At 36.4% G+C, this 15556-nt stretch overlaps 1 protein-coding gene across 1 annotated transcript; it reads left to right on the forward strand.

Annotated features, from left to right (window-relative positions):
- Positions 1-357: 357 nt before the first annotated feature.
- On the forward strand, positions 358-14340 carry grapa (GRB2 related adaptor protein a). Its single transcript, XM_073833269.1, has 5 exons — positions 358-611; positions 688-785; positions 2747-2866; positions 11998-12166; positions 13745-14340. Exons 1-5 carry the CDS (start codon positions 534-536, stop codon positions 13922-13924), a joined length of 645 nt encoding a protein of 214 aa, XP_073689370.1. The 5' UTR covers positions 358-533; the 3' UTR covers positions 13925-14340.
- The last annotated feature ends 1216 nt before the right edge of the window (positions 14341-15556 follow it).

Consider the following 15556-nt stretch of genomic DNA (forward strand, 5'->3'; position numbering starts at 1 on the left):
TCACCTCCAGCTATTTCCAGACATAGAAGTACTAATATCTGAGGAAAAGTCTAAACTAACAATGATTTACCTGATAACCTTGCTCAGTGACAGATCTGCTCATAAAACAGCAGTCGGGCCAACACATGTGTGTTATTCTTTACTTGTAATACGCAGGTCCGGCTCTCTGATGAGGGGAAGTTTTCCAGAGACCATTCTTTTCGTCATCCTCCCATCATTTTTTTAACTTTCCTGTTTCTCACATAGCTGTATTTCCTTCTATTAGAGCACGCTGAGACAGGAACTGCCACCCCTGCCTCCCTCCCACTTGCTTTTTCTGCCGCTCTCTCTTTTAGACCCACACACATTCTCATGCTTGTTCTCTTGGTTCATTTATCACGGTGCGGTGTTTGACAGTGAGCGTGTCTCCGGACTGTCTGTTTCAGTGTGGATGCTCTCTGGGCTCATCCTTTCTTCTCTTCGGTATTTTGTTGCTGTGGTCGGACGTCTACCCATATTGATCTTCTGGGGTCTGAGTTCACCTCCAGCTCAGGATGGAAGCAGTAGCTCTTTATGAATTTTGTGCCACGGAAAGTGACGAGCTTAGCTTTCAGAAAGGAGATGTACTCAAGGTAAGAGCAGTTTTGTGTTGGTTTATGCATCGTTTGCCGAATGGTATGATTTTCTTATTGTTTATTCTTCTACTAGATCACTAATATGGAAGATGATCCTAATTGGTACACAGCAGAGTTGGTGAACAGGAAGGGCTACGTACCTAAAAACTATATCAGCGTAAGGCCACACACGTAAGTACAATTTTAATGTCTGTAAACCTTGGAAAGTATCGATTTGACTTGGTATTGACTTTGGTGGGTATAGTCTTGATTCACCCTAGGAACAAAGAGAAAATGTAAGATGATTTCTATTGTCTCAATGAGATTCTCAGGAACAGACCTTTTTTTTTTTCAGAGAAAAAGACCATGTCAATTTTAAATTTAGCTCAGATATGACAATATACCAAATTTGTATTATCATATGTGACCCTGGACCACAAAACCAGTCACAAGTAGCACAGGTATATTTGTAGCAATAGCCAATAATACATTTTGTGAGTCAAAATGATAGATTTTTCTTTCATGACAAAAATCATTAGGATATTAAAGGTTACCAATCAGCGTCAGGGGTTTGGTGTTGTGGACTTTCGTACTGGTGCAGGGATGTGAGGGAGGCAGAGCGAAAGTCCACAACACCAACCCCCTGACGCTGATTGGTTGGAACACTGTTTGTTTTTCTGTGGAATCGTTGGTAGCACCGATTGTTTTTTTGGCATATCTCGGACCCTAGGCTGACCAGAGAGAAGCGTTTTTTTTTACAGCCAATTTATGGGGCAGGCAGCGAGCGGATCATGAAGAAAGGTCAGCTGAATTTGACACTTTATGTTTCAGCCTAGAATCGCTGATACAACCTTTAAGTAAAGATCATGTTCCATAAAGATATTTTGTAAAGTTCCTACCATAAATATATCAAAACCTAATTTTCGATTAGTAATATGCATTACTAAAAACTTCATTTAGACAACTTTAGAGGCGATTTTGATTTTTTTGCACCCTCAGATTTCAGATTTTCAAATCCTAACAATACACTCTTAAAATAAAGGTTCTTTATTGGTATCAATGGTTCTTTGAAGAACCTTGAACATCTATGGAACCTTTTTAAATGCAGAAAACGTTGTCTTTATAGTCGAAAAAGGTTCTTTAGATTTTTAAAATGGTTCTTTGAGGAACTGTTCACTAAAAAGGTTCTTTGGGGAACCAAAAACGGTTCTTCTATGGCATCACTGCAAAAACACCCATTCGGAACCATTATTTTTAAGATTGTAAATCAATAGAAAGCTTATTTATTTTGCTTTCGGAATCTCAATTTCAAAAAATGTACCCTTATGACCCAGGATCACATATGTTAGAATTTTTATTACAAACTAAAATATTTCTCATCAAATCATTTTTTTTGAGCCATTTTGTTTTTATTTATTTACATTATTCTGCAATGTCAGCTATATACAGTGAACATAAACACAAAATATAAAAAATATTATTATTATCAATGTTGAAAACACTGTTTTTGCAAATTAATATTTTTTGTGGAATCATTCAAAACTTGAAATTAATACTTTTTTTCAGCAAGGAAGCAATAAATTGATCAAAAGTGACATTAAATACATTTCTAATGTTACAAAAGATTTAGATTTCAAATACATGCTGTATTTTTGAACTTTAAATCCTTTAGAAAGTCTGATTTCCACAAGAATATTAAGCAGCAAAAATGGTTTTTAAGAATAACTGAACATCAATAATAATTTATAACAATTGAGCGCCAGTCAGCATATAAAGAATGATTTCTGAAGGATCATGTGACACTGAAGACTGCAGTAATAGTTACAAAAAAATCAGCTTTGTCATCACATTTAAAATATTTAAAAAATGTAATGATATTTCACAATATTACTCTTTTTACTGCATTTTGTAACCATTAAATGCAGCCTCGGTGAGCATAGGAGACTTCTTTCCAAGTCATTAAAAATCTTGGAAAGAAGTTTTAGCAGAAATATCAGTGTCTGCTAAGCTATGAAAGAGCAACATTTTAATACAGAAATGTCCTCTAGTTTTCCACATCATAAGTGTTTATAAAACATACAATGCTATTTAAGTTACAGTGACCTTTCTAACCGTTTATCGCATGTCTAATAGCGCTGCTATCTTGCCCACAGATGGTTTGCGGGCCGCATCTCCCGACATGTTGCCGAGAATCGACTGCGTCAGCGGGAGTGTGGAAGCTTTGTAGTAAGAGAAAGTGAGAGTGCACCTGGAGAATTCTCCATGTCGGTGAGGTAAGACACATCCCGACCTTCCTAACACAGTCTGTTGTTTGCGCTGTTGTTGGGGTCACTGTAATTTGTTTGCTACATGCCTCACAAAAACATAACTAGAAATTGAATAATGAGGAAAAATTGTAGGGTCCATCAAAACGCATCTGACCTACTTTGCAAAGGACGCCGATATCCCCTCCTGCTTAAGAAAATGTACCATGAAGCTGTCTGAAAATGAGAGCATCAGAAAGCTATTACGTCGGAGCGGGGATTTCATTTAAAATTCATCAAGTGCGCTGGCGCTGGAATCACATTATTATTCTGTCTGGCTCGTTACCATCCACTTCTTGATGGCTGAGTTGGGTTTGGATCGTAGAGCACAAGCCTGTCTGGGATCCCGGGAATGAGCTGGCTGGGATAATCAGCACTGCGGTCTTGAGCGAGGGCTGGCCTCAGGTGTGGAAGCACCAGCTTGGGTTATTGTGAGATTGAATGACTGCACAGTGCACTAGGAAAAGTGGAATTGGCAGCTGGTCTGCAGGTCCAGGGCTAATGTGTGACGCAGCTCTCCATGCATTCCTTGAGAGAGTGTTGTTGGCGGATACAGATTACTAATCAGACTGACACAGGTGTGATCTCTGTGATCAATGAATCTGGTGTTTTAGTTGAATGTTCATAAAAGCTTTTAGATGACAAATCAAGGTCATAATGCAAAATGAGCAATGTGAATGCCTGGAACGCCTTTGATTTTAAAAAAGCATGCTAAATCTTTGATGACTTTGGGTATTAATGTCCAACGGCATCCAGATTTGAACTGGGTTAATTAATAGGAAGAGACCATAATAAACCTTAGGCGCTCTGAATATATCATTTTCCACTGAGACAATAAATGCAACCATTTTAAAAAAGACATTTGGGGATTTTCAGAAATGACAAATGTCTGGCCATGACAGCTTCCTCTTTTTAGTTGCTCTAAATACCATGAGTAAGCATTTTTATTGTGCAAGACGTGTCTAAAAGACATTTTAAAATATAAAAATATGTATGATTAACAGAACAGTTAAGTGTTTTATGCTGAGATATGTTGATGTCTACGACTGTGGCAACTCAAACACGGAGCCTGCATTGATTTCAGTATAAATTCAGAAAGCAGTATTTTCTACAAAGTTTTTTTCTATAGTTAATCCTTAAATTTCTGGCAAAATGTATATTAAGTAAAAATAAAACGATATAAACAAATCATTCTGTATTATCGTTGATAACATAATTTAGAAACTATACGCAAAGTCTGGGTGATGTACACTGAGGTCACTGAAATCATTTCTGAAGTATCATGTGACAATGTTGAATTGGGTAATAGGTGCTAAAAATTCAACTTTGTCATCACAGGAATGAATTACATTTTAAAATATATTAAAATAGAACCCGGTCGGCGCCGATAGTCTTGTGGGCAGCGCATCGACATATAGCACCGTTGCGCTCTGGGCGTCCCGTGTTCGAATCCCGACGCAAGGACCTTTCCCGATCCCGCCCCCTATCTCTCTCCCACTACGTTTCCTGTCAATTCTGATCTGTCCTATCGTAATAAAGGCAAAAACGCCAAAAATAAATCTTAAAAAAATAAAAATAGAAGCCGAACGTCAAGTGGACATTGCACTCCAAAGTCGGACAGACGTTGCATTTTGGTTGAGAACGAAAATAGGGTTGACGTCAGTAGATGACGTTGACTTAAAGTTGGATTTTGGTTACGCAACGTAAAAACCATAGATATGTATAGATTCCCCATTTAACCGCTCCAAGCATGTAGATGTGTCCGCTATCTTGGAACAGCTGTTCAGGATTTCAAATATTCACTGATTACTATGATGAATGACTACAAGTTGATCATAACAATATGGTGGACGACTTATGTATAGTGGGCCATAGAAACAGTCGCAAATTAGGAATCTACGTGTATACATCTATGCTAAAAACAACAAAATATCAACGCCAACTGACATTGGACGTTGGACATCAAATTAAGGTTGACATTAGACGTTGAATAGATAGTGAATATTGCTCACCCGATGACGCAACTGAGATTTAACCAAATATCAATGTCTTATGCTGTTGTGTGCCTGCTGGGATTATTTTAAATTGTAATAATATTTCACAATATTACAGTTTTTACTGTATGTTTGATCAAATAAATCAGACTTCTTTTAAAAACATTAAGGGCCAGTTTTACTAACAGCTTGCACCAGCGCAAACCGCCTTTTGGCATTAAAATTGTACGGTCAGGTTTTACTGAAGACGCAAAGTGAAGAATTAGCACTGAAAAGGTTATTTGACACAGTTATTTTTGCGGTTGACCTTATTCAATATGCATTTATAGAAGCTTCCATTTCAGACGCAAAATTTATTGGAGAGTATTCCAACGAATCAAGCAATGCGTTTTATTAAAGGGGTCAACGGATGCCCAGTTTTATATGATTCTTTAGGGTCTTAATGAAAAGTCTATAATATACTTTGGTAAAAAAAATCTCAATAGTAGTTTAAAAAAACACCCATTGCATGGTCCCATTATTGCATGGTCCCATTAAATGCAAATGAGCTCTGCTCGCCCCGCCCCTCTCTGATGTGGGATTATGAGCCGTAATGTTTACTTTAGCCGCATTTAGCGGCAAAACTTGCCAACAAGCACATTATTAAGAAAGGCCGTTTGCAAAGATGCATAAAAAACCCTTATACTCACTTCTACCTTGGGTGAAGCTGCATCACGAATGATTCGCTCGAATAGATGCATATGTATATGTAGGATCGGCGCTTTCCTTTTTAAAAACGAAAGTAATGTTATAGTCTGCTTCTTCAGCGGCTCAGATGTCGGGAGTAAATGACTACTGCTATGTTCATTATTATATTAATATATATATATATATATATATATATATATATATATATATATATATATATTATATCCAACAACAGAACACCTCAATCGCTCAATCGGAGACATTTCTGTCTTCCCCCTGCACCTGAGTCGACACAATGGCGATCGGAGTCGGACTGTTTCAGCTCGGTGAGGGCGGGTCTAAGGCAAGACGCTCATGTCAATCAACTATCGTGGGAGTGGCCTCTGTCTGTGTGTTGTCACACTGACAAGAAGCTGAGAATGACCTGATTTTAAAAATGGGATATTACTTTTAAAGATTAAAAAAAAACACAGGGTGGATTTTTATCATTGTAGGGTGGTTGTGTACACAAACTGCCAACACACATTAATGTTCAAACAACATGTAAAAGTGAGTTTTGCATCCGATGACCCATTTAAAGTTTGTGCTCATCAAATTACTGGCATTTGCACCATTATTTGAAGGCACTGCAGAGAACAGAGAGCGTGTCAGAGTATGTGAGCGGAGTGGAGCGGCAACAATTTCCCCTCCGCGCTCAGTGCATTTAATAATCGCTCCTCTCCAGCTCCACTCCGGGTTCACAATTTTCCGCTCCCGCTCCACTCCTCGCTCACTGATATCAGAAACACCGCTCCGCCTTCGCTCCGCGTCAAAACATTCAGAAATAGCCTTATGTTTTAAATATAACGGTCCTGTTCATAACACATATTAAAACAACAGGAGAGTTTGGAATAGTGTGCAAACTTTGTACCTATCACATACCAAGCTAATAACATTGTCAGCATTAAAAGAGTATAACTACTGCTTTATGCAGTGCAAGGTTTGTAATGAAAATAACTACATTTTTGTCAGTTATTTTACATATGGATCGCTGCATTTCTTACAGATTTCTGATAATTCGAAATCGGATACCATTACATTTGTTTTAATGCATTATTGTCACAGCGATTGCGTGTGAATAAGTGCTGCACATGTTTAAATGAGGCTTTCACCTGAATATATTCAGTATCTAGAAGGAACAAACTAAATCCTTGTGAACTATAATTTACCGCTCATGTCCATTCACATTTTTTCTGATTTGAGTGATCCATCTCTATCAAGCTAAATGTTTAACATGTGAATGCCTGCTTATTATGCAGTTATATTACGGACCGTTGGCATGAATTGTACTTATGATGGAGCGATGGTGGAGCGCACTTGGAGCGAGTGAAAACCACGACGCTCCGACTTTTCAAAAATCCGCTCCTCCCTCCATTCAAAATCACACCGCTCCACTCCGCGCTCCGCTCTCACTCCGCTCCGCTCACATACCCTGGAGCGTGTGATAGAAGGGAGAGGATTTTATTTTTTTTTTTTTTTGTATAAATTTATTTGGAATGCCAGAAAAACGCATAATTCGAACATATCGTTTGCCAAGCCATGTTTTTTTTTTAAATTTGCTTCAGGAAATAAAAGATGACTTGGAACCCTCAACTAGCAGTCACACAAATACCAGGTCTATCAAAACTTCTAGCAAACCTTCATTTTTTGACCTCTGGGTTTCAACATACTGTGGCTTCATTTCTTTATTTGCGACTACGCAAATTTGTGCAGCGCATACTATATTACATTGGTCGATATGTAAATGAGGGCCCGGTTTCATAGACGAGGCTTAGCTGAAACCAGGATTAGGCCATAGTTCAAATAAGACATTTAAGTCATTTTTATAAACGCCTTAGAAAAAACATTACTGGTGTGCATCTTGAGACAAAACAAAGGCACTGATATATTTTAAGATCAGTCAGTTTCTTTCAGTTGAAATAGCTCAGACTAACATTTTAGTCAAAGACTGATACCATTTAGAGGTAAATAAAGTACAGAAGTGTACCTTTTAGCTTTTGTACCTCAGGGTACGGCCCCAGTGACAGCTTTGTACCTTTTTTCTAAGGGTGTACAAAGAAGGTGCTGTGTATCTCCTGTCACTCCACTAGGCCGAATGAAGATTGGTGAAGATAACTCAGCTGTGAAATGTCTAGTGAACCATCTGCTCCATCTTACAGTGGGACACTGACTGACTTATCCACAAAACCAAGTTTAGATGGCTTAAATGACCATTGCAATGACATTATTCTATGCATAGTGAAGCATACTCTATATACATGTTTGCAATTGATAAAGCAAGCATATTACTACTGAAAATACAAATCACTAATCTTAAATAAAACTTGCCTTTCACAATTTTTAATACATACATACATACATACCAGTGGTGTGGTCCTCACAGTTTTTTTTAACCAACTGTAAATTCCCATCCCAGTCACATTTTCTTGGTTAAATAAACATCAGAAAAAGAGAAAAAAAATTATATTTCATATTTTTACATCAACAATGTAATCAATATTCTATTTATTTAAGCCAAGAATGAATCTCATCAACTTTTTACATTTATTTAAAAATAATAAGGCAGTTATAATTTAAACAATATATTTTATTTCAGAGCGTATGTTCAGCTATTCTTTTTGATAGTTAACTTTTAACTATTTTTGAATATTTCGGATCATCCGTCATCAAAGCTCGATAAATATTGGTCACAAACACAGATATTTACTTTAAATTTTTTCAAGCAGATTACTTACTAAAAACTCCTCCTGATCATGTTTTCATGCCACTTTAATACTTCTTTTGACATAACAAAGTGGTTATATTTAAGTGTGTGAGCCGTTTTTAATTAGTCTTCACATCAAAGCCATTATCTTGTTCATTCAGACTTATTTGCAGAAATCAGAGGCGGGATTTATCGCATGAACCAATCACAGCCGATCATAACAAGTCACATCCAATCATATTGTGATGGAGGCATTGCCTCCTTTCACATATGACTTTCCTCTATTCGTTCTCAATTACCCCACAACAAAATCACGTCACGCTTTAGGGAGTCTGTTAAAATTTAATGGGCTCAGGGGAGGCGTGAGAAATTCTCATTGTAACTTTACCTGCTGGTGTCGCTGTTGAACAGTGTGTCTTTAGAAAAACTAATAAATTATACACTTTTTATTGAAATATTTTGTACTATGGATTTTTTTCTCATGCATTTTTTTTTCCTTGCCTCCTCAGAGGAAACACCACTAATACATTCATACATAATTGCTTAGAAGTGGGTCTTGTTCAAAAAAGTTGTGCTTGTTATTTCCAAGTTATTTGATGCTTTTACTTGGCCGACAATAAAAATCTAGCATTAATGCTCTAGAAAGCACCCAGCACAATAGCAAGCGCCTCAGCAGTCACAAGACTTGCAAGTATAATCAACCACTCATAACACCCAAGCAGACACCTATAGCAACACTTTAGTAATCATCCAGAACAACCTATGTAATTTTTCTCACCATGTGGTTTCATTATTGCTAATGATTTCAAAGTAAAGAATATTTTGGCCTATCAATCATCTTCAATGAAAAGAGAGAATGCCAGCAAGCAGGTAATCCTGCATTGGAGAGCTAAAGCTTCCATTGGACTGTAAAAATGATTAAACTGTCAATCACAGTGACTCAAAAGAAACAGCTTTGTTAGAGCAGTAAACTATAGACAATGCAACATACCACAGCCATTTGCTGTTACCTCAACACATGCACCGTGTACCTACCTTGCTACAAACCACAACAGCTATGAAGGTTTAGGCACTGAATGTAGGTCATTGTTAATGACACTGACGGCTAAGAGAAACGACAGGTTTTGCTGACGAACCACCAAATCATGCACATCTATATTTAATTCAGCTTCTGACCTCACCCATGACTTAAACCCCATCACCAGCACATCATGCACAGAAACCATCAAGCCATCAAAGTGGACTGACCTTGCTGAACTTTATTTCTGTTAAAACAACCTCATTTGGCTGGACTTGTGACTCAATTCAAGCCTGTGCTTGTGACTAGTTTAATCAGCCCATGAATAGCACTACATGATGAAAATCTACGTCTGACTTTCAGGAAGCTTTTGAGGAAGTACAGCATTTTACATTGAAAGTCACAAGCTTTTAGGTTTATTGAAATGCAAGCTCTTAAACATTACGGTTTGCACGTTCTTAAAGTGAACAAGTCTTGGCACTTCAGGTAAACTGAGTGACAAATAGATTTTATCAGTGCTGCGCTGCAGAAAGCACAGAGATATATATCATTGTGAGCGCACAAAAAAATGATGGGATGACTCACGCTTGTGCCTTTGATCTACTTTATTCTGAAATATCAAGATGTCTTATTAGTATTCGTGAAGCGCAATTCATCTTTAGACATGCCTTCGTCATACAGTTGGAAGAAAGTTTGCTGTTTCAAACAGTGAATTATTTAAATGTTATCACAGCTTTGAAGAGAATATTTGCAAAGTCTCTTAAAGACGTCAATGAGCTTTCTACTCAAACGCAACCAAAGAAACATCAAAACTTTATTTAGAAGACTTGCTGACTAATTGTTGTGACATGTTTGGCCTGCATTAAGTATAGCTGTTTGCAGATCCTAAAATGTAAAAATAAGACTGTGCAAAGAGGATATTTTGAACCTTACTGTTTGAAACCTGTCATGACTGCAAAAAACAGCATATTCTTTTAGTGGAGTGTTTTGGTTTAAAAGTGTGTGTGTGTGTGTGTGTGTGTGTACCTGGTATTCATCACGTTGTGGGGACCAAATGTCCCCACAAGGATAGGAATACCAGTAGATTTTGACCTTGTGGGGACATTTCTCAGGTCCCCATGAGGAAACAGGCTTATAAATCATACACAATGAGTTTTTTTGATGAAGTAAAAGTGTGCACAATCTCCTGTGAGGGCTAGGTTTAGGTGTAGGGTAGGTGTAGGGCCATAGAAAATACAGTTTGTACAGTATGAAAACCATTACGCCTATGGAATGTCCCCATAAAACATGTAAACCCAACATGTGTGTGTGTGTGTTTTAGGGAATTGCCAATTTGTTTGATATTCCCACGCAATGAAATTTCTGCATTTGTAAATTAATACGTTTTGTAGCACAAACAGAACTGTATGTTCTGCTGACATACTGTACATCTTCAATGTACACACAAGCACGGCAGATCGAGGAAACAGTGTTTGGAACTGGGTTGTTATTGTCAACTAAAACTAAAATGTTTTTATTCATTGAAATAAAGCGGAAATAAAATAAAATCAAAAAATTTGATTTAAGAAATGTTGCATTGGCTAACTACCTAAAATTACTAAAATTAAAATGAAACCTGAAAATGTGAACATAAAAGCTAATTCAAAATGTTCATAAATACTATAAGACAAATAATGCTAAAACTGGTTTGGAAAACCTATTTAAAAACAGCATTATTGCAGTTTTGTTCGGAGCCACTAGTGGCAAAAATGGCACACTGCACCTTTAAAATTGACTTAAAGGGATAGTTCAAACAAAAATGTAAATTCTGTCATAGATTATTCACCCTCGTGTCGTTCCGAACTAGGGCTGGGTATCGTATGAATTTTATCGATTCCGATTCCAGTTCCGATTCTGCTTTTCGATTCTAATTCTTATAAGATAAAAAAATCCATTAAAAAGTTTTGAGTCAAACATTTCGATGTCAAACAGATTTACTCTGTCTTTTGCCTATATGGTTTTTCCAAAAAGTAGACTAATATAAATTTCAAACATTAAATTGTGAAGGACAAGTAATAAAGTAGGAACAAATAAATCAATTCGCAGTAGTATAAATAATTAAAACGGAACAAATGTCAGGTACAGAAATTGAAATCAAAAGTTTAAAAACACTGCATAGTTTTCTTTTCATAAATAAAATTCTGATTAATCCTCTTTACGTTTATAAAAGATATTCAGTCAGTTAATGATTTTCTTTTGTTCTTTGATTAACATTAATGACAGGCAATTAGACGGCTTTCTCTTTATCACCGAACAAAGATCTTTCTCACCTGTTTACATTCACTCAAGACAAAAAACGCTGTTTATGAGGATATGCTGTGCATAAGGGTCAATAAATGTGAAAGAGAAGTTCTCGATAGTGTCGATCAGGGTCAGAAAGAACTCAGATTTCCTTCAAAATATTTTAATTTGAGTTCTGTGGATGAACGAAGCTCTTACAGGTTTGAAACAACATGAGGGTGAGTAATTAGTGACTGAATTTTCATTTATGGGTGAACTATCCCTCTAAGCGTCCAGTTTTTGCGGTCACTTAATAAATTCCTAAAAGGCTTATTCTGTAAGTATCCTGATATTCTGTAGAGCTGTGTGTTTATTCTATATTTCTGTCTCCTCTGACCAGCTATGGGGATCATGTACAGCATTTCAAGGTGTTAAAGGATAGAGACGGCTATTACTTTGTTTGGGAGGAGATCTTTCCTTCCTTAAATCAGCTTGTGGACTTCTACAAGACCAACAGCATAGCAAAGGAAAGGACTGTGTTTCTGAGGGAAACAGAACATACACTAAGGGTAAGATGGCTGTAGCTTTGTGACAACAGCAATTAAAATGTCATATTTAAATGCTTTTAAAATGACTGCTGAATTGTATAGTTGAGGTCAAAAGTTTGCATTCCCCGTTCAGAAACTGCAAAATGATAATTATTGTGATACAAATTGCATGTTATTTTTTTATTTAGTACTGAGCTGAATATGACACTTCACATAAAAGATGTTTACATATAGTCCACAAGAGAAAATAATAGTTCAATCTGTAAAAATGACCTCATTTTAAAGTTTAAACACACTTGATTCTTAATACTGTGTTGTTACCTGAATGATCCACAACTGCGTTTTTTGTTTAGTGATAGAAAAATCCTTCAGGACCCACAAACTCTTTTCGACAACTGTATGATTTTGAGAATTATCTTTTCACACTGAGGACAACTGAGAGACTTATATGCAACTATTACAGAAGGTTCAAACACTCACTGATGCTCTAAAAAGAAACACAATGCTTTAAGAGTCAAGTGGTGAAAACTTTTTGAATTTAAAGATCAGAGTAAATTTAACTTTAGTATTCTCTGAAACTGTCTTCCGTAGCCTCTGAAGGGCAGTACTAAATTAAAAAATATGATATTTAGGCAAAACAAGAAAAATGTACACATCTCCATTCAAAAATTTTCAACCCCCGACTCTTAATGCATTGTTTTTTTCTTCTGGAGCATCAGTGAGCATTTGAATCTTCTGTAAAAGTTGCATATGAGTCCCTCAGTTGTCCTCAGAGTAAAAAGATGGATCTTATATTCATAAAGTCATTGTTGGAAAGGGTTCAAATACACAAAAATGCTAAAAAAAAAACAAAAGAATTTGTAGGACCTGAAGGATTTTTCTGAAGAACAGCAGGCAGTTTAACTGTTCAGGACAAACAAGGGACTCATGTACAACTATCACAACAACTACAACAACAACAACAACAAAAAAACAAATTTTCTGAACCAGGTAATTTTTATTAATTAAACTATTATTTTCTCTTGTTAACTATATGTAAACATATTTTATGTGAAATATCTTATTCAGGTCACTACTAAATAAACAATTACATGCATTTTGTATGATCCCTCTTATTTTAGTAAAATAATTAACATTTTGCAAATTCTAAAAGGGGGATGTAAACTTTTGACCTCAACTGTAAATAGCATGTTTTTTAACCAAAGAGCAAAAATATTGCTTTCATAGAGAAATAAAATCAGCAAATATATACAAATAAATGTCATTTTTCAGATGCCACAGAGATAGGAATGTATTTGTATTCAGATTCTTGTACTCAGAGGTGTCAGAAATGCTTACTTTGAGTGAACCATGTTTAGAAACCCTGTCAAGGATACTTTCCACATAAATTAAGCAACTACCTGATTGCCAATTACCCAAATGACATGTAATCCACATCAGGAAAAACAAACTTATCAGTTATGAAAACTACAAAAACTATCTCGGGTGTAATCGTGATGGTGAGGCACGTAAAGTACGACGTCAAAAAGAACTTAAATGTGGAAAATGTAAAGGTAGGCACAACAATACTGACCTTTGTCTGTTATTGTTTCCCTTTAGAGGCCCCATCACGCACATGCCCTGCTTGACTTCAATCCAGAGCACAACTCCCAGCTGCACTTCCAGCAGGGTGAAGTCATAGACCTGCTGGACTGCTCCAATTCTCAGCGCTGGAAAGGTCGCTGCCGTGGCCGTGTGGGCTTTTTCCCCCCTGAGTATGTTCAGCCCATCTATCACTGACTCTGAAGGACAATAACAACACTGCGTGTACATATCATTGGTTTAATACGACAGGAATGATCAAGCTGAACAGATGGAAATGAACTTATCCAGCTACAGTTACTAAAGCATAATCATGTTGTTGACACTAAGATGACACCTGTCAGCTTTCTAGGACAAACGCCCTAAACTATTAAGCACCATTATAAAAAAGGGAAAAAAAAATTGAATTGTATTAATGCAATCTCTTTACTGCACTTTGCTCACAAATTTGGAAATTAACTCGAAACAATCATTAATTAATTGTTATATTTATTTCACTCTTTTTCTGTGTATAAATTGTTCATAACTGTTGTCTTATTTTCTTTTGATGATGTAAATATTACAATTATGATGACTGAAAATAGATGAATATTAAAACAATAGTGTGTACATGTCATAAAGCTTTCATTAATCTTTAGGTAGGGCATAATATGTTTATCAGGTCAAGCAAGTAAATGCCTAAACTTGAAAAAAAATGATGGTGCACTTTCTGGAATATTTCATCTTTCAAATTGGCGACACTAAATGTAAACAATACCACTGAACCCAATGAAACTCACATATTTTGCTGATTATTGCTGCTGAAAATCGTCAATTATTGTCATGTTTTGGCTATACTAATCGGTCAGACCAGGTAAAACATTAGGAGCACTAAAGACTGGCAAAAGTTATAACAAATCAACAGTGCAAAAAACCGTCTGAGGAACAAAAAGGCGTTTATGGTTGGCCAAACTGAACCAGGATTTCCAGGGCAAATTCTTATCGTTTCCGGTCAGGTAGGTGAATTATTTGGCTAATATCCTGCTTATATGTATCTTTACCATCTATTAACTTTAATTTGTCAAAATATTGTGCCCTTTCCTGCTTACTAAGTCCTTCTCTATATGATTTAGCAGCTTCCACATGTTTTTCTGTGGTTTAGACAGCATAAATTAGCAGAAGAACGTATAGAGGGTTTGCACTTGCATCTCAATTTAGTTAGTTACCCGGATGCACGGCCTATTGGTGATACTCAGATGTAAACAACAGCATTAATGTACGACTGAATACGTTGTTCTGCTAATTTTATTGTCTAAACCACAGAAAAATTGTGTGGAAGCTGCTAAATCATATAGAGAGGGACTTAGTAAGCAGGAAAGGGCGCAATAGTTTGACAAACTAAAGTTAATAGATGGTTAAGATACGTACAAGCAGTATTAATTAACAAATTAGCCTAATATTTCACCTACCTGACTGGAAATGATAAGAACAAACATGAATGTTGTCAAGATTCTTGCTCTGGAAATCCTGGTTCAGTTTGGCCAACCACAAACACCTTTTGTTCCTCAGTTTTTTGCACTGTTCTCCTAGATTTGTTATAACTTCTGGCAGTGTATAGTAGGCTACTCCAAATGTTTGTCCCGGTTTGACCGATTAGTAAAGCCCAAAACATAACAAACTGACCACTTTCAGCAGCAATAATCAGCAAAATATGCCAGTTGTCTTTGGTTCCGTGGCATTGTTTACGTTAAGTGCTGCCAATATGGCCGACTGATGATGCTTCCTGAAAACAATCTACTAACACATATTAGAATCCAAATACTAATTACTTTCTCGTTATGTATATTTAAT

The sequence above is a fragment of the Garra rufa genome, chromosome 1 (assembly GCF_049309525.1).
Source record: "Garra rufa chromosome 1, GarRuf1.0, whole genome shotgun sequence".
NCBI lineage: Eukaryota > Metazoa > Chordata > Actinopteri > Cypriniformes > Cyprinidae > Garra > Garra rufa.